Raw genomic sequence first — 16,741 nt, 5'->3', positions numbered from 1 at the left:
CTGCCCACGCCCTGCACACAAATATGGGGAGCACATGCCCCCCCATGCCTCCCCTGGGGATGCACACAGCGGTGGGGAGATGCTTCCCCCATGCCCTGCTCTGCCCCAGCCCCACTCCCTTCCTCGCTGTGGGGGGGCCTCAATCTGGCCACCCCTCCCACACCCCTTCCCTGCACAGACTTACCAGCCAGATGCTGCTCTCCAAGCTGCTGGGCTGCATATCAGCTGTCGGATCTGTTTTGGCCGATGTGGCTGGTTAATAATCGGCTATCGAAATTGGCCCAAAAAATCTTTATCTGCACCCCTGCTATCCAATATTGGGTCAAATCTGTGTTCTGCTGCAGTGACGATCAGACTTTGGTCATGACCCTAGATAGGGTCGCAACATCAGTGGATGGGATCACAGGCGTGGGGGGCCTGTGGGTTGGGAGCGAGGGGCCATGCTGAAGAAATGGGGTCATGCTCAGGAAATGTTTGGAAAGCACTGCGTTATGGGCATCGAGACTGCTTCTGGGACTTGCCAGACTTGCTGAATTAACTGGGTTTGGCATCTCAAGCAAAAGGCAGTTTGGGACTGAAGGCACATGACTGACCGTGCAGTTTCGATCTGAACAGAGCATGGGAAGATATGGTTTTAGCTGACGTGAAACTCTGCCAGCGCACCTCCAACCCAGTCTGAAGCTCTTGCTAGTCTCAGACGAGGTCTGTGCACAAATCTCCGTCAAGGACTCATGCTGTTGCAGTCCTGAACAGTGACCAACAGCCTTGCCAATGTGTCCAGTGGCTTTAATTCCACGAGCGAATGTCTAGCAGGGCCAGAATTCTTTGCCTTTGGTTTCCTTTGTATCTCAGAGGAGGTAAAGGACTTTTCACAGCTAACCAGCCAAACGGCCTGTTTTCCAAAGGTCCTCGGCACCTGTAGGTCCCAGAAAAGTCAGCAGGAAGCACGGGTTGTCATAACACCCCTGAAAAGCCTGGCTTCAGGTACCTCATTTTGAAAGTGTTAGTCCATATGCACCCCTCCCATCTTAATCAGGCCAACCTCTCCCAGTGGCTGCTGGAGGCATAATATTTAACTTGTGTGTAATATATGCCAAGATCACACATTGCTCTGCCAGCAGGCACTGTGGAGAGGCTCAGATATCTCTGGACACAGGTGCAGCTCTCAGGCTTCTGACAAGATGCCAGCATCGCCCTACAGATGCCCCTGCAGTCAAGACTAGAGGCAGGCTGTCGGAAGCAGGCTGACACTCAGCCCCATTTACCCCCCACCCCAAAGTGCCATCAGGTTAGTTACTATGCACAGTGATGGTCTGATTGCTACCATCCCTCCTTCTGCTGTGTTCATCCTTAATTGCAAGTGCCATTATAATATATATATGCACACACCAATGATGCCTGATGGAAACAATAATGTGCTGGCAACATTACCACGTACAGTGCAGCTTTATTTTTATAGTCTGTCATAGCAAAGGGAAGGAAAATTATGTTTCGAACTGAAATTTGGAGGGGAATGTTAATGAGCTAGAGAGATTCATGGAGGCTTTGTCCTGGATGGCAGCAGGCAAAGAAGGCGGCCCTCGAATCAGCAGCATGATGAGATTATATGGGGAGCACTGAAGAATCGTGAGTTAGATGAGCACAGAGGTTTGCTAGATGGGGTACAGCAAGTGGGGCTGGACCCGATGATCTTGTGAGGTCCCTTCCAGCCCCTAATGTCTGTAATGTCTGTGAAGTCCCTGGAGGGTTTTGACAATGAGAAGTTTGTGGCTGAATCTTGAAACAAAATGGAGCGGCCAGTGGCGTTGTGCAACAGTGGGCATTTGTAGTCATTTCTCTTTGTATATCAGCAGTGAATGGCAGTATTTTGCGTGTGGTGGGGACCTGGGGGAGCCATAGAAAAAGGAGAGGAAATGATGAAGGTAGGTAGCAGAGGAGGCAACGTGATGGCTGCAAATGTCTTGGCAGGGGGCATTGAGGCAGTGATAGGATTGTGGAGCGGGGATCATGCAGGCCCATGGGTGAGGTGGGGAAGAGGATGAAGAATGATGCAAAGGTTGTAGGGTCTTGTGGTAAATGGACTAAAGTTGCAGAAGGGTTGGGGCAGAAGATGAATCCACATCCTTTTGGCCGACACCTGTCTTCCCTAGCTCCACCCCGAAGCTGGAGAAGAGAAGACTCAGAGGGGACTTCAGCGGGGCTGGATCCGACGATCGTAAGGTCCCTTCCAGCCCCTAACAACTAGGAAACTATGGGAAGGCCTCGGTACTGATGCAGGCATGGTTTAGGAACAAGGGATATCCTCTCTGAAAGTTACCTGGTCTTCCCCCTGCCCCAAAACCCACATTAGGCAGCAAGGCCGTGCCTCTCTTAAAGCACAGACTTCTCTGTTCATCCGAGCGCGCTCCGTCGTTATGAAGAATGCAGTTTGCATGCTTCCTGATTAATGGCGTATTGCGGGCCTGCGTGTGTAAATTATTTATGACGTGGAAATCCAGAATAATTAGCTGTCATCCCTCAGTAGAGTAAATGAATTGTAGTGTTCATCATTCAGGAGACAGTCCATTTCTTACTCTTGGCTATGATCTGATTTTTTGGCGTGCATTAATTCTGAGTGGGTTGGTTTTTTTTCTCCCTCCCCTACCTTAGTCGTTCTTTCTCTTCCCACCTCCCCTCCCCTGCCATCTTCTGAAGCTGTCTGGTGTGTCTTCCCCATAATACATAGCCATCACAGCTCTGCCAGTCCCGGGTCTCCCACCTCCAGGTCTTCTGCTCCTGCTCTCCTCCTTCCACCAGTCCCCGCACTGCAACGGTCCCATCGCTTATATTTTACTTTGTCCTCTGATCATGTTTGATCTGTCTAAACTTTCCCGTCCTAGAGAGCCGCTCTGCCGCTGGCATGCCGTTAGATGCATGTTAATCGCCTCGGGCTTGAAAGCATATATTTGCACCGGTGAAAGCCACTGCCTGATACTCGAGGGTTAATGCTCCCTTGAGAGGCAGTATCGAGCACATTGTATATCAGTGCTTTTCCCTGCTGGTGAGAGAATTAGGTATTGACAGTTTAATAATGAGATCCCATTGCTATTGACTTGCTCTCAGTGCTGTGTTCCTGCTGCACACTTTGCTGCGGTGCTTATCTGGCTTTTGAACATGGTTTACAGAGTGATAAAGGCGTAGCTTATTAAATACCAAAAACCATATTCAGGGAACACTAAGGGACCGACTTAATCTAACAAAAGCCAGGAAATTCAGAGTAAAAGCTCAGAGCCAAATTCACCCTTGGTATAGATAGACGGCCTTTGACTGAGCGACGCTAGAGGTGAATTGGGCTCATTGTGTCCACATGCAGGAGTTTTACTGATGTGGGGACTTGGTGAAGGGGAGGCGAAGGGGTGTAGGAGACAGCAAGGTTTCAGCTCTTCCTTTCTCAGGTTGTGGTGGGGAGAAGACGGTATTCTTTGTGGATAAAGATGGCCTTTTACTGGTCTTGCAGCTCCTTGCATGGTGCAGGCCCTGAGGCACGACAGTATTACAAGTCCTATTGAAATGGGAGATTCTTTGGAGTGATTTGGGAAGAGGTTTGCAGTGCAGCATTCTTTGGTTTTCAATAATCGGAGGAAATAGTTGTCTTAGGCAGGGAGTTGGGACAGCGGAGCCCTGTCTAAGGCTTTACCATTGACTCAAGGTGCGGTGTTTGGCAGGCTGCCCCATTTCTCTGCCTCTGCATTGCAGTGGATGTGATATTGTGTCCCTACTGTACAAGTTGGGTTGGGAGGTCCCAGGACCTGAGGAGAAAGGTCCTAAGAGTGCAGAGGATCAAAACAACCTCAATTTAATGAGGATTGAGAAGGGGGAAGAAACCCTGAGACCAAGGGTAGAAGCTGCAGGGGACGGTTCTCGCTTATAGTGAAAACATGAGATCCAGGTGTGGAGATGAGTAGAAGGAACGGGGAGCGGGGTCAAGAGCAAGATAATGCAATGGTCTTTAGGAGAGAGTTACCTGAAAACAGAGGTGACTGCCTTGTCCCAGCCTCTGCACGTTAACTTTTGGAAATGACTTCCATGTGTCGATAATAAAGGTTTTACGTAACTGTGTAGGGGTCACGTGCATGCGAACCCGATCTCCTCGGGATTTTATTCATCTGAGAAGTTTCAAACAGCTGCCACTTATTTTAACGAACAACTTTCCAGAGATGGGTTGCTTTTCCGGAGTTATGTGCCATCCTACCTCCCAAATGCGAAATCCCATCTTCATTAAGTTACCTTGGTCGGAGGCCCAGGCAGGGTGAAATTCTGCGGTCCACCTGTGCTGGCTTTTCTAGAGGTAAAAGCTTACAAACCCAAGCTAAGGGGATTCCCAATGAGCCTGGTTCCCCTTGAAAATTCAGTGGCAGTTCAGTGCCAAAGTGCTTCAGGCAGCTTTGAGGATTTCGGCTGATAAGGTTGATCATCAGTCTGCATGGAAGTGGGAATCTGGAAGAAAGGGGAGACTGCCACTGGCAGGTCAGGCTCGCTCCCAGCACTGTGGGACCAGGGCACGCTTGATGTTTAAAGCAGCAATATTTTTTGCCTTGAAAATTTTTCTTCCAGCCACTTGACTGCCAAGTTTCGGCTGCATATGGATTAAAATGGATGCATGTTACAAATCTCTGGAGAACAGGTGTATAATGGAAGGAGAAGCTTTCTCATAATCCTAGCAGAGGAATGTGGATAATGTTGCCCACTAGTGAATATGGTCTCAAATTGAATTTGGGACGACTGTGCTGTCCAACACGAGTCTGCTGGATTGAATTATTGATGGATGCTGGTAAGACTAAGATGTCGTCATCTTGTTGCTGTTCACGTGGACAGTAGTTCTGTGTCTGCTCACGCTTCTTGGCTTGAATTCAGAGAAAGGGCAGGTAGTTCAGTAAGCAAGTTGAAAAGGATTTGACTACCCTTGTGTGTGTGTGTGTGGGCACCCCCTCCTCTGGTTGAGGCCCTTGGGCTCTGCTATATAAATGAGAACGATACAAGGGTAGCTGGATGTCGAATAACATCTCTCTGTTGCATTATGTCATTTTGTGTTTCTCTGCAGAAATGCATATACTGTCGGGAGCGGATGAAGAAGGTGTTGGGTGCTTGCATTCAGTGCTCCTACGAGCACTGCTCCACTTCCTTTCACGTGACCTGCGCCCATGCCGCAGGGGTACCCATGGAGCCAGATGATTGGCCCTACGTTGTGTCCATCACTTGCTTCAAACACAAAGCAGCCAACCACAACGTGAGTGTCTTCTGTTTAAAAGCTGCTCCTCTACGTCTTTTGTCATGACTCACGATCCCTGACCGGCGGCTTTCCTCTGTTCCATAGATCCAGTTTCGGAGGGAGATATCGTTGGGTCAGACAGTGATCACAAAGAACCGAAACGGACTTTACTACAGGTGTAAAGTGATTGGCATGACAACACAGACCTTCTACGAGGTCAACTTTGATGATGGCTCCTACAGTGACAATGTGTATCCAGAAAGCATTACAGTAAGACGCTCTCTAGACTCCTCTATAATTGTACCGCATTCTGTAAAATGCAGTGATACATTCTTGGTACATCATAGGAAAGCACAATAAAGAAAACTAATGAATTTTTTATAGGAGATGTAAAAAATAGTGCTAGTTGCATACCCAATACATATGATATTCATATAGCTCCTTCAGAATTATGGTTTTATTGATTACCACCTGGATTCCTTTCTTCTACTCATTTTCCAAGACTTGTCGTCAGCATGTGCTGATTGATGACTTTGCACAATGCAGTCAGTTTGTTCTGTCATGTCAGCTATTTGCATATTTTAATCTGAACCATCTCTCTCTTTGTCTGCCCTTTGTGTTGGGGGGAAACAGATGGCTTGCATGCAGTTTTGGTTTCTCATAGTAAACAGGTCATAGGGAGGGAATGTACTGAGTAGCTGGAGCTAGGAGTTTAGGTGCCATTCACAGTTTGGCACTGATTCACCATGCAGTCCTAGCCAGGTCATTCACCCTCACTTTTTCAGGCAGAACTGTGTGACTAGTGATCGGTGCAAGCACATGTCCGTTGTTTTTCTAACTTTTCTTCTCTGTGTTGTCTTCAGAGCAGAGACTGCGTCCAAATGGGACCCCCTCCAGAGGGTGAGGTGGTTCAGCTACAGTGGACTGATGGAATAGTCTGTAAGGCCAAGTTCATCGCAGCCCAGATCAGTCAGATATATCAGGTAAATAGGGAGGAGTTCAAACACCCCCCATCCCTGTCCACCTCCCATGCTGGGCTGGTCCTTCTGCATGCTGGTGAACGTATACCTCGTAGGTACAAAAGGCTTATTGTGTGCAGTGTGGCTTTTTGGGGATTTACGTGCCCTTTGGTCTTACAGGATCCGTAATGCTAATGTATAGAGCAGGATGAAGGATTTTGTTCCAGAACATGGATGCACATATGCACAAACACAGCCTCCTTGTGTCCAGATTTGTGTCACTCGTGTCTGCCCTTAACAGTAGTATAAGGTTGGGGACATGGGGCAGTAGGGGCAACTGCTCTGGGCACCAACTTGTGGGGGAGGCCACGTGAGAAAATGTGACTGCTACTGGCAGGTCGCCTGTTCACAATTACAGCAGCAACTGGAAGTTGTCACTTGTGCTTTGTCACCTAGCTGTGTCCTTACATTGCTGGCCCTTAGAGATGTACAGTGAGCTCTTTGGGCGCCCGTACACGAGCAGCAAGGCTGCTCTGACACACTCTAATTACAGTGCGTCGAAGCAGGCTTAGTTAATCGAGTCAGCTGGAGCGTAATTACTGCCCTCCAGCAGACTCCAGCATCATGTGCATCAGCGTCCCCATGCTTAAAAACGGTGGTGGGGGCGCTTTAACTGAAGCTCATCGAACACGCTTTAGTAAGCCACCGTGCCACCATTTTTAAGCGCAGGGATGCTGATACATGAGATGCTCTGGGCGCTTTAATTAAAGCAGCTCTGTGAGCTACTCTAATTACAGCACCGCCATCCCTCCTTCCCCCTTCCTGGAGCACTTATATAAAGGCTCTTAAATTTTCAGCTTTTCTCTCGGATGGAAATGTTTGTGCAGGTGGTTCATCGCCATTCAGTGATTGATATCCATAACGAGGGAATGGTTAGTAACCATCAAAGGATTTGTTAGTGTCCATAGAGGACTTTTTTAGCACAAAGTAGCGTTCCATCTAAAGGTAGAGAGTTCTGCTAAAACCAAAATAAATCATTGATTTCAAGAGGCCGTAGTCTCTGGAAGCTGCTTTGATTAGAAATCGAACCCTTCCTCTGTCCCTCTTGCAAATAGTTTCTGACAGAGGGTTCACCAGTGCCAAGGAGCTTGTAATGGAAGAAAGTCCCTAACAGAGAGGACTTTCTGAAGGGTGAGACCACTAGTATCCACTGGGGGAATATATAATTGGGAACTGAATGGCTCAGGATTGTTAATGGCATTATATAAGGCATCAGTTCACTTCTGACCCAGGTCAAAAGTGATGTGATACCACCAGCATCTGGTAGCTGTCTGATGGCCCATGTTAAATTAGCTTGTGACCTGCAGCTCCTAGTGCACGGGCAGTTACATAATTAAAACCCTCTTGGGAGTTTAAGTGGAGATCAGGATAGGAAGGACGCCTATACACATGCAGGGAGGCTGCTCTAGTGCACTGTGACTTACAGCGCGTTGGAGCGGACTTGATTAATTGAGTCTTCTGGAGCGTGATAATTACCGTGCTCCAGCAGACTCCAGCGTCGCGGGCATCAGCGTTCCTGCACTGAAAAAGGGCGGCGGGGGTGCTGTATCTAAAGCTCATTCCACAAGCTTTAGTAAAAGCACCCCCGCCACCCTTTTTCATTGCGGGGACTCTGATGCACATGATGCTCTTGGCGCTTTAATTAGCACGGCTCTCTGAGCCTTGCTAATTAAAGCGGCCCTGCCTCTCAGAGCACATCTGTAAATGCCCGGAGAGACTGCTCTTGCCCCTGGAAAGTCTCTTCAGTCACGGAAGGTAAATGGGCAGGGAAGCATGCGGGAACATTTTCCTCTACTCTCTTCTCTCTTACCTGTTCTCTAGTAGTAACTGGATGCCTTTAAGTCTCCAGTTTTGTCATCCACGTTGTCTCCCTCCCTTTCTGGTAGAGACTAGAATCAGCTAGTTTTGTCATTTAAGAGGCTGTGTGCTGGACCAGCTCCTTTGTTTTGGGTCCTGTTCCCCATATGAGAGTTTTGTTGGTAGAATACTAATAATTACCAGCAAAGGAGGAATGGACTGCGATGCATGCATGGCGCTGGTATTTCAGCACTAGAGAGTCTACAAAACGCAGCATGTTCATTTGACTACCTCTAGGCTAAGGGGTCCGCAAAAGCTTTAGAAATCCCAAGGATTTGGGGAAGGTATCAGGTGTTCCCTGTACGCTTCCATTTAAATTAACACCTGTTGCTGTATGAAAAGAACTGTTGTGTGATACAAGTTGGTGCCTCTGAGCAACTGTAAAAAGGGCAGAGAAAACCCTTTTTGCTTTTTGTTCAAAGGAAGGATCTACCATACACTAAACTCCACTCACTCTAGGAACAAAATGACCAAGGCCTTGACTTGCGAGCTGAAGAGCATAGTAATCCGGCTTTGCACAATAATGATCTCCTCGATATGATGGATCTTAACTGCTGCAAGGGAAACAACCTGATTTAACCCGCATTTTAAATAAATTTAACTTTTGTATCAGTCCATGGAAGATCTATTTTTCGTATGCGCTTTCTGATTAAATCAGAATGTAGGGATTTGACATTGATTGTGTAGAATAACATTAAAGGCTAAACGGTTGAAAATAAGCAATGCTGTTGCCAGCGCTAAATGAGAGAAAAATGTGCTTTTTGCATCTCCTGTAGTTACCTGCAAGCAGGCAGAAATAGCTTTGAAAAGTCATTTCATACTAGTTTCCTGTATGAGCAGTTCTATCCTTCACTTAATCGTGCCTTATTTTTTTTGTCCACTTTAGAACTGGATTAAACTAAACCTTACCAAAGCACTTTTAGCATGGAATAAGTGTATCCACACATTGAGGTAGTGCGGGATACCTTTTGTGGTTTAAATTCACCTTCCTTTCCCTCCCCCCTCCTCCCCACAGCTTATTTTGCAGTAGCTTCACTGTGCAGCCAGCCACTAAGTCCAGGCTTTGCACATTAGATTTAGAGGTTGAGTTTGTAAGTGCTGACCCCAAAATTTGTCTTTAAACTTGTCTGGGTGTTCCTGGAGTGGAAGATTAAAGTCTGCTTATAATTCACTCCTTTGCATATAACTGTTACAGCTGACACATGGTTCTTGATTTGAGAAGCTCAGTGGTTATTGCATATCTGACGAGTCACAACATCGGTGCACAGTGTGGGGCCACGGATAGGGGAGTTCAGAACATGGTTTCTTTCCATTCACTGAGTTTTTCCAATTTAACCCAGCCTGTACCTTTCTCTTAAATGGTGCTGCATGTGGTTCTACATTATTTAGGAGGGTAGAGTCTGGAGCAAAGGAAGCAAGAGGCTTTGAACACTTTATCATGTAAAATTTTACATGCTCATTTTGATGAATAAACATCCCTGTAACATCTCTTGTTGCATAATTCATGATATAATCAGTGCTCAGAGAGGTTTGGGGTGAGGAGTTGATGCCATTTGGTAATACCTGACCGATTGTTATTGCTTGTTAAAACATAAATGTATTTTGGTAGCTGGCATTGTTTCATTTTGGCTTGTGTAAAACTTGCCTCATCTCAGAAGGAGAACGGGCTCTAATGAGACTATCTCAGGGACGTTACAGCAGGGCTGAGTATGCGCTTCCTTTAATAGTTCCCAATAATATTGCAATGTCCATTGGAGAGCTTTGAAGACTTCTAAGTTTAGATGAGAAGGGGTGAGAAAATTCAGAGCTTGGGAGATGTTGAAGTATAGTCAATGGTGAAGCCAGTCAGCTGATGATGGCTTTTCTTCTCTCCGCAGGTGGAGTTTGAAGATGGTTCCCAGCTGATGGTAAAGCGTGGTGATATTTACACCTTGGAGGAAGAGCTTCCCAAGAGAGTGAAATCCCGCTTGGTAAGTATTGAAGCAGCAAAATAAAATAACTTCTGCTCTCAGAGGCTCGGCCAGTTTTCTTTTAAACATGACTTGAAAAGCAAGACCCAGCTTTTGTAAGATGCCAGTTCATTCACAAACAGCCTAGAGTTTTACAGTTATTCATTAAGCCATTTGAAAAGGTTTTAAACAAGTCCTCTTCTGCATGTCAAGACACCGTACCTAGATGAGAGATCCTGGTCATGTTAGGAGGCCAATCGCACAAACTTTGTCATGGAAATCCTGCAACTTCAGAGTAATCAGTTGAGATGGACCACAGTCCACTGGTGTCTGGGGAGCTGGTCGGTTAAACTGGGACAAACCGCTGCTCTTACCAATTGCAAGCTATTCAAAGGACTTTGATGGTGGATGTGGAACACAGGGCCCATTTGTTTGAATTCTCACCCAAAAGACCAATACATAATTAACTGCATGGAAGTGAATTAACCTCCAGATTAGGAAGGTCTGCATTGAGATTCCATAGAAATGGAGTCTGTGGATGTAGAGAGATGCACTCCATCCCGTCCCAGATTTTCTTCTTTGACCTTTAAGGCCATCACTTCCAGCCAGAATATGAGTTCAGATACCCGATCCTGTGGAAAGCGTACAGCAGCCTGCTTTGTTCTAGATGGCTGTATTGTCGACTGTTTCCTCCCGAAGGCAGAAGTGTGGAATTGAGCTTTGGGAAGATTAAATTGAAAATAAAATGAGGTGCCTTGGTATTGCCAGACCAAGTCAGTCCCATTGCCCGCAGGGTCCCATGTGTGTCAGCGGCTAGTAATAGGTGGTTAGAGAAGTGGCCCAAAAAGCCCCTCAGCCCCAGGATGGAAATGTAGGTGGAATAACCCGACAGTGGGAATGTCGGAGGAACCTGTTACCAGTTATTAGTTGGCGAGCGCCATGGAAGATTGAAGGGTTAGGTTTTTTTTTAAACCACTTCTGAAAATCCTTTTGTTCTCCCAGTGTAAATCGGGATGTTCTCATTATCCCTATAGACGTCTCATCCTTTTTGAATCCTCTTGATCTCAGTGAGATGTTAGGGCAGCAGGCTCCAAGTTGAGTCATGCTTTGTGTAATTTACTCATCTGTTCTCCCTCCTTTAAAAATCCCTGCCAGTTCTGGAGGCAGGGGCAACTCCGATGTTGCACTTCTGAGGGATCACATTTTTTCCTGGCCACAGCCCTGCCTTCAAGCAAAGCTCCTGAGTAACTTTGAACGGTGAGATGGGGTGTGGTGGGGATGTCACGCTGATTGGTGCTGACCTTCAGGTGTTGTAACGGAGAGAGGAGAGGCATGCAATTAAAAAGCGAATAACTCATCTGCCTGGAAACTTCTAACTTGGTTACGTACCTCCTGTCCCAGAGATGCTAGGAAGGGTCCTATGAGAGTGGCACGCATAGCGCATTAACACAGAAGAGTCGGATGAAGGAAGGAAGCCATTGGAAACTAATGATATTTTTCTCTCCCCTGAGCTGGCGTGTGGATAGTGGCATGATTCTGAGAGCGACCCTCCCCGAGCTGTCTCCTTGTGACGTAGGAAGTGAAAGAAGCTTCAGTTTTCTGGGTGATTTGTTCTAGGAAGGCGCAGAAAAAGAAGGGGCCCAGTGAGCCCTGGATTTGCGAGGCAGGAGCTAGAGTGGAAGAGACCCAACTCCAGGAAGGAGGCAGACTCGATGGTTCCTCTAAGCCCAGCGTCTTCCTCTGAGCTGGTTGCTGTGTTCGCCAGACTTCGCTGGCTCTCCAGCATGCATGTAGCAAAACCTTCGCTTCCGGTTACCCAGGCGGTTTTGTGAAACGAGCACCCTGGGCAGCTGGTGCCGTTCGCTCTTTTGTTGCTTAGCTCTAACCATTGTCCTTTCCTGTCTCCTGTAGTCTCTCAGCACTGGGGCTCCACAGGAAGAGATGTTTTCAGGAGATGAAGTGAAGGCAGCCAAGCGCCCCCGGGTCGGCAATTCCAGGAATCCCGAGGACTATGGACAGAACCCAGATTACCTGGCCTTCATGGAGACCCTGTTGCAGACGCAGTACCAGCCAGGAACTCAGAGCAACATGTTTTAATTAAAAGAAAAAGGAAAAGAAAAAACCCTTTTCAACCTTACGGAAAAATAATCAGGAAACTGTGGAACAAAAGGCCAGCCCCGTGCAATAGCCTGCTGTGAATTCTTCTCATCTGCTCTTGGTTGGGACTACAAGACGATCGTGTCTGGCTACAGGCTACCTCTACTCTGCTAGACACATTGCTGACCAATAAATAGGGAGCTCGAAACTCCGTCGGACAGCATTTCACATGGAGACTCCGGATGCGTGCGCTCGTGGAGCTTAGCGCCGGGCTCCTCTTTTTTTTTTTTTTTTGTTTTTTTTAAGGGTTGGAAGGGGTTAACATTGCAAGATGAAATGACTCAGATTTTTAAACCATGTCAAACTCTTTTTGTCTTTGAAAGGTGCTATTTCACTGACTACTGAAGCAGCCTTTGGAATTGTGATTTCTGTACATATGAATCACCTTTGTGACGTTTTCTATAAATGAGCATTATTAAAAAAAAAATAAGAAAAAAAAAAAGAAAAACAAATGCAAACAAAAACAAATAAAAAGAATAAATAGGGAGATGACAATTTCCGCAGATCACTTTTCTAGACAGTGGCTTTAAAACAGGAGAAAAAAAAAAAAGTCATTTTCTTTTCCCTTCCCCCTGCGACAGAATTGTGGTAAATGGCAATGGGGAGAGTGAATAAGAGCAGGCATCCTGGGAAGCTTTTCTTTTTCTTTTTCTTTTCTTTTGTTTCAAGAACCGTTCTGTTTTGTCATTTTGGAGGAGTGGGGAAAGAAATGTCTCATAGCTGGAATGTTTTGGCAGCAGGTTGCTACGGATAGATGATGGATGTGTGCATTTCTGCCCTGTCTTTGGGAAGGAGCAACTAGCGGGACATTGGGTTTTTACCCCCACCCTGCTTTTGTTGCGTCTCTCTCATTTCCTTTCCCCCCTGTTGCAGGCACAGTTACTCTCCAGCCTCCAATGCGCGTGGCTTGTGGCTCATGCCTTCACCGAGCTGGCAGGTGTTGTGTTGCTCCATGTGTTTGGTCCTTTAGGAACCACCCCCTTGCCCCAGCACAGACTGGGCTGAATGGGGGTTGTTCTGGCTCCTGGGGGGGTCTGGGTATCCGCAGACCCCCAGAGGAGCCGTGTTTTCTTTTCTTCCTCCTCTGTTTTTGAGCTGTGCTGCTTACCAGTGCGAGAATCATTCCTTGACAGAAGCCTTGGAGGTGTGCGTGTGTGTGTGTGTATATATATATTTTTTTTCCCATTAAAGAAGAAATTCCCCAAACACCTTTGATTGTTGTGACATCTTTTACCTAGATAAGAAGTGAGCCTTTGAGATGCTCCTGGGGAAGCGGATTGAGAGCCTGGCACTTGTTCGGGCTCAGTTCGTTAAGTATTAAATGAGTATTAAAGATGGAAACAAATCTTAAAATATTGAGTGGGCAGCACCCACTCAAGCGCTTTGATCACCTCCTGTAGAGCTGTACAGTATTGTGTAAAGGACCTGATGCAAAGCCCCCTGAAGCCGGTGGAATAGCTCCCATTGACTTCCGCAGGGTTTGCATCTGGTTTGAAGTAAAGAAAAAATGTAGGCTTAGTGTGGAACGGCAAGGAAGGTGAGGCTTCTGGAGCATGGGGGCCGGGGGGAGCACGGTACTTGTATGGCACCCTTCAAACCCACCCACCTGAATGCCGTGGCTTGTCAGGAGCCACTGCAAGACGGCAGAGCTATCCAGGAGATGTGTCCTCAGCAACCTTTTCCACTCGCATCCCAAAAAATAATGCACGGGGGAAGAACCGCGTTTTCTCGTTGAGCCCCTTTGCAACATGGACAGTGTGTTTTGGGTTTTTTTTTTGTGTGATTTGTAAAGTGGCTGTATATTCAGAAAGATATTTAGGAGAGGAAGGGAAGATGTGGGAATAATTTGGGACTAACAGATGGTAGATTAGCATTTTAAGAGACTAGATGGATGTTCAAATGTCTCCGAGAGAATGGAAAAAGTCCCTCCTCCTCTGGGGGAACTGGATTTCCTTTCACTTCTTGCTGCCTCGAGAACCTTTTTTTTTTTTTCTTTTTTCTTGTCTTTGATGTATTTTATTTAAAGAAAGAAAGAAAGAAAAGACAGTTTGAAGTCCTTTAGGTTGTTTTAAGTTTTCAATTTCTCCAAATAAATCTTGTCTCAAAAAAAAACCAAACAAAAAAAGGAAATGGCCTGAGGTCGATTTTATAAAATATACTTTAAAAAAAAAAACCAGAAAAAAAAAGATGGCGAGTATCTTAAAAGCCTCTGTTCGTACATCGTTTTGGTGGGAAGAAGAAGAATTAGAACCTAGAGCCCCTTTCCTTTATTTGCTGCTGCACCTCTATAGCAATTACTCTACACAGCTGTCTCTTGTTGGCTGGGTAATGATTTAAGGGATAATTTGCTTGTATAAAAGAAAAAAAGAAAAAAAGGATGTTTTAATGGTGGCAAGGCCACAGAGAAATATTTAAAACAACTGAAAGAGAATTTAAACAGCAGAGGATTCATTTTTGGACTGGGGTTGGGGTGGGGGGATCGGGTGGCTGTGAGCAATAGGGGGGAGGGGGGAAATTGCCTCTGCATGTTAAGGTCCTGACTGAAATAGCACCATTACTGTATTCATATGTAGTACCTTTTTAAATACTATTTATATTGTAAAAACGCAAAAAGTGTGTTTCCCTGTCCCCATATTCAGATGCTGAGTTATGTTTAACGTGAATCTGGAAATGTAGAATGCCCTTCCTTGTTGCTGGGATTTTCCTTTTTGTTTTATTTTGGAGTCCTCTTTTTTTCCCCTCCTTTTTTTTCTCTCTTTTTTTTTTTTTTCCATTTTGGTTTAGAAATGATTTGTGCAGATTAACTATGATGACCATGTTGAAGGCCGCGGTGCATCAGCCTATGAAAAGGAAATAGGAAATGCATATTTTCCTTCCCCCTCCTTTCCCCATTCCCAGTGAAATATATTTGTAAGTGTCTGATTATGTGCTATAAAATATTGATTTTTTTTTCCTCTTAGATTAAGGATGTGATGTATTTTTTGCATATTTTTTTTTCTCTGCCTCTAGGTTCATAATGAATTAAAGGCTGTTGAGCACTTCGGAATTACAATGTTTGGGGGGTTGCAGTCTCTTCATTTCTAAGTTCAGACCTGTGGAGAGAGGAAGAAAATCTCCCGGGCTAGTGTGTTTGGTGGGATCTGCCTGATGTGAAGAGGAGCCTGGTGAATAGGCGTACCGTCTGCCCCTTTGCTCTAGTAAGTGTTTAGGAAAAGAGGTCTTTGCCCGCCGCATCTCACAGTGCAGGATTGCCACTGGTACCATTGGATCGATGCTATGAGAGCACAAGTACTCCGTGATGATGTTCAGGTTCACTATCTCGTGTACTGCCAGTTGCCTTTTATTATTAGGAATCCGCTAAGACTTGTAGTGATGGTTTAGCATGTCGTTCTAGCCCTTGCAGGTCCCACAGATAGTGAATATACCCACCTCCGTTCTGCCCACTCGAGTTCATAAATTGCTTTTGATTGCTTTTAGGTCTTAAACTCTTACAACCTGAGCAGTTCTGGAAACAAAAATCTCTGGTTTATAGCTGGCTGTGTAGCACCGATTTTTTTTTTTATTTATTTTTCTTTGTTTAACCCCACCTGGTTTTTCTCAAATTGTTCTGCTAAACCATACTATTCAAATGTGACTTGGGATCCGACATCTCTGTCTAACTCTACTGTTTCCCATGCAGTTACACCAGCAGATAATTTGCCCTTTGATTTTTAAGGTCACTCTTTTGTGACCTGCCACAACCAGAAATGCTCTGAGTGAAGACAGATGTATAGTTAAAGACCAGTAGACGTGTCTAAGCAGGTGGCCTTGGAGCAGTGATCAAAATGGGCAAGGATCAAAACAGATTACTGCACTAGAACATCCTAGATCTGGAGCAGAGTCAATTTTTTCACACTGGCCTCCCTGGGTCTGGGTACTGACTCTTGGTACTAGCTTTTAGGCCATTTTCCCTCTACAGTTCCCAGTTGAGATGGATAGATAGATATACTGTGGGGCTGAATAAAAATTCATACCATCTTGGGTACTCTTGTTGCCAACTCTGAACACTATTTGTACAGCATAAGGCCTTGTCTACACTACAAATCCCTTTTGGCACAGTTCTGATAATGCTTCAATAGTGTTTGCACCCAGTGCTCCTCTGCTCCGGCACCACCCTCCTCTTTGCCAGCAGACTTGCACCACTCCTGCAACCAGAGGAAGGCTTCTGGCACCCGGCTCTCGACACGGGTCTTCTTCCAGTGGCCACAGGTCTTTCAGCAGCTGATGCACTTCGCTCTGGCAGCGCGGCTGCTGAGGGCACCTGTGTAGAGTTGCCAGACGTGGATGGGTGTGCTAGTGCTCTGCCAGCTTGGTGATGGCAACTCCTTTCTGACAGCAGAGGCAGGTAATTTGTAGACAGCACTTAAGTCTCATTGTCTTCCTCTACCCTGAGCTCCATGCAGGGTAGGATGAAGAGTCTTCTGTTGAGTGCCTCTCAGCCTCTTTTTCTACCCTCTCCACCTGTCATCCCT

At 46.1% G+C, this 16,741-nt stretch overlaps 1 protein-coding gene across 3 annotated transcripts in view; it reads left to right on the top strand.

Moving 5' to 3' along the window:
* Positions 1-15,195, top strand: part of KDM4B (lysine demethylase 4B) — a 131,663-nt gene extending 116,468 nt beyond the window's left edge. For 2 of the 3 annotated variants that reach the window (XM_025196495.1, XM_025196491.1), the window contains exons 18-22: positions 5,081-5,266; positions 5,354-5,518; positions 6,112-6,231; positions 10,002-10,094; positions 11,985-15,195. In XM_025196495.1, coding sequence (XP_025052280.1) covers positions 5,081-5,266; positions 5,354-5,518; positions 6,112-6,231; positions 10,002-10,094; positions 11,985-12,170 — 750 coding nt within the window. In that variant the 3' untranslated portion in view covers positions 12,171-15,195. The remainder of the gene's footprint in view (positions 1-5,080; positions 5,267-5,353; positions 5,519-6,111; positions 6,232-10,001; positions 10,095-11,984) is intronic. The other variant, XM_025196490.1, reaches the window with a different exon arrangement.
* Positions 15,196-16,741: the final 1,546 nt, after the last annotated feature.

The sequence above is a fragment of the Alligator sinensis genome, unplaced genomic scaffold, assembly GCF_000455745.1.
Source record: "Alligator sinensis unplaced genomic scaffold, ASM45574v1 scaffold1295_1, whole genome shotgun sequence".
Taxonomy (NCBI): Eukaryota; Metazoa; Chordata; order Crocodylia; family Alligatoridae; genus Alligator; species Alligator sinensis.
Note: the sequence above shows the minus strand (reverse complement) of the source record. Positions and strands in the feature narration are given on the sequence as shown.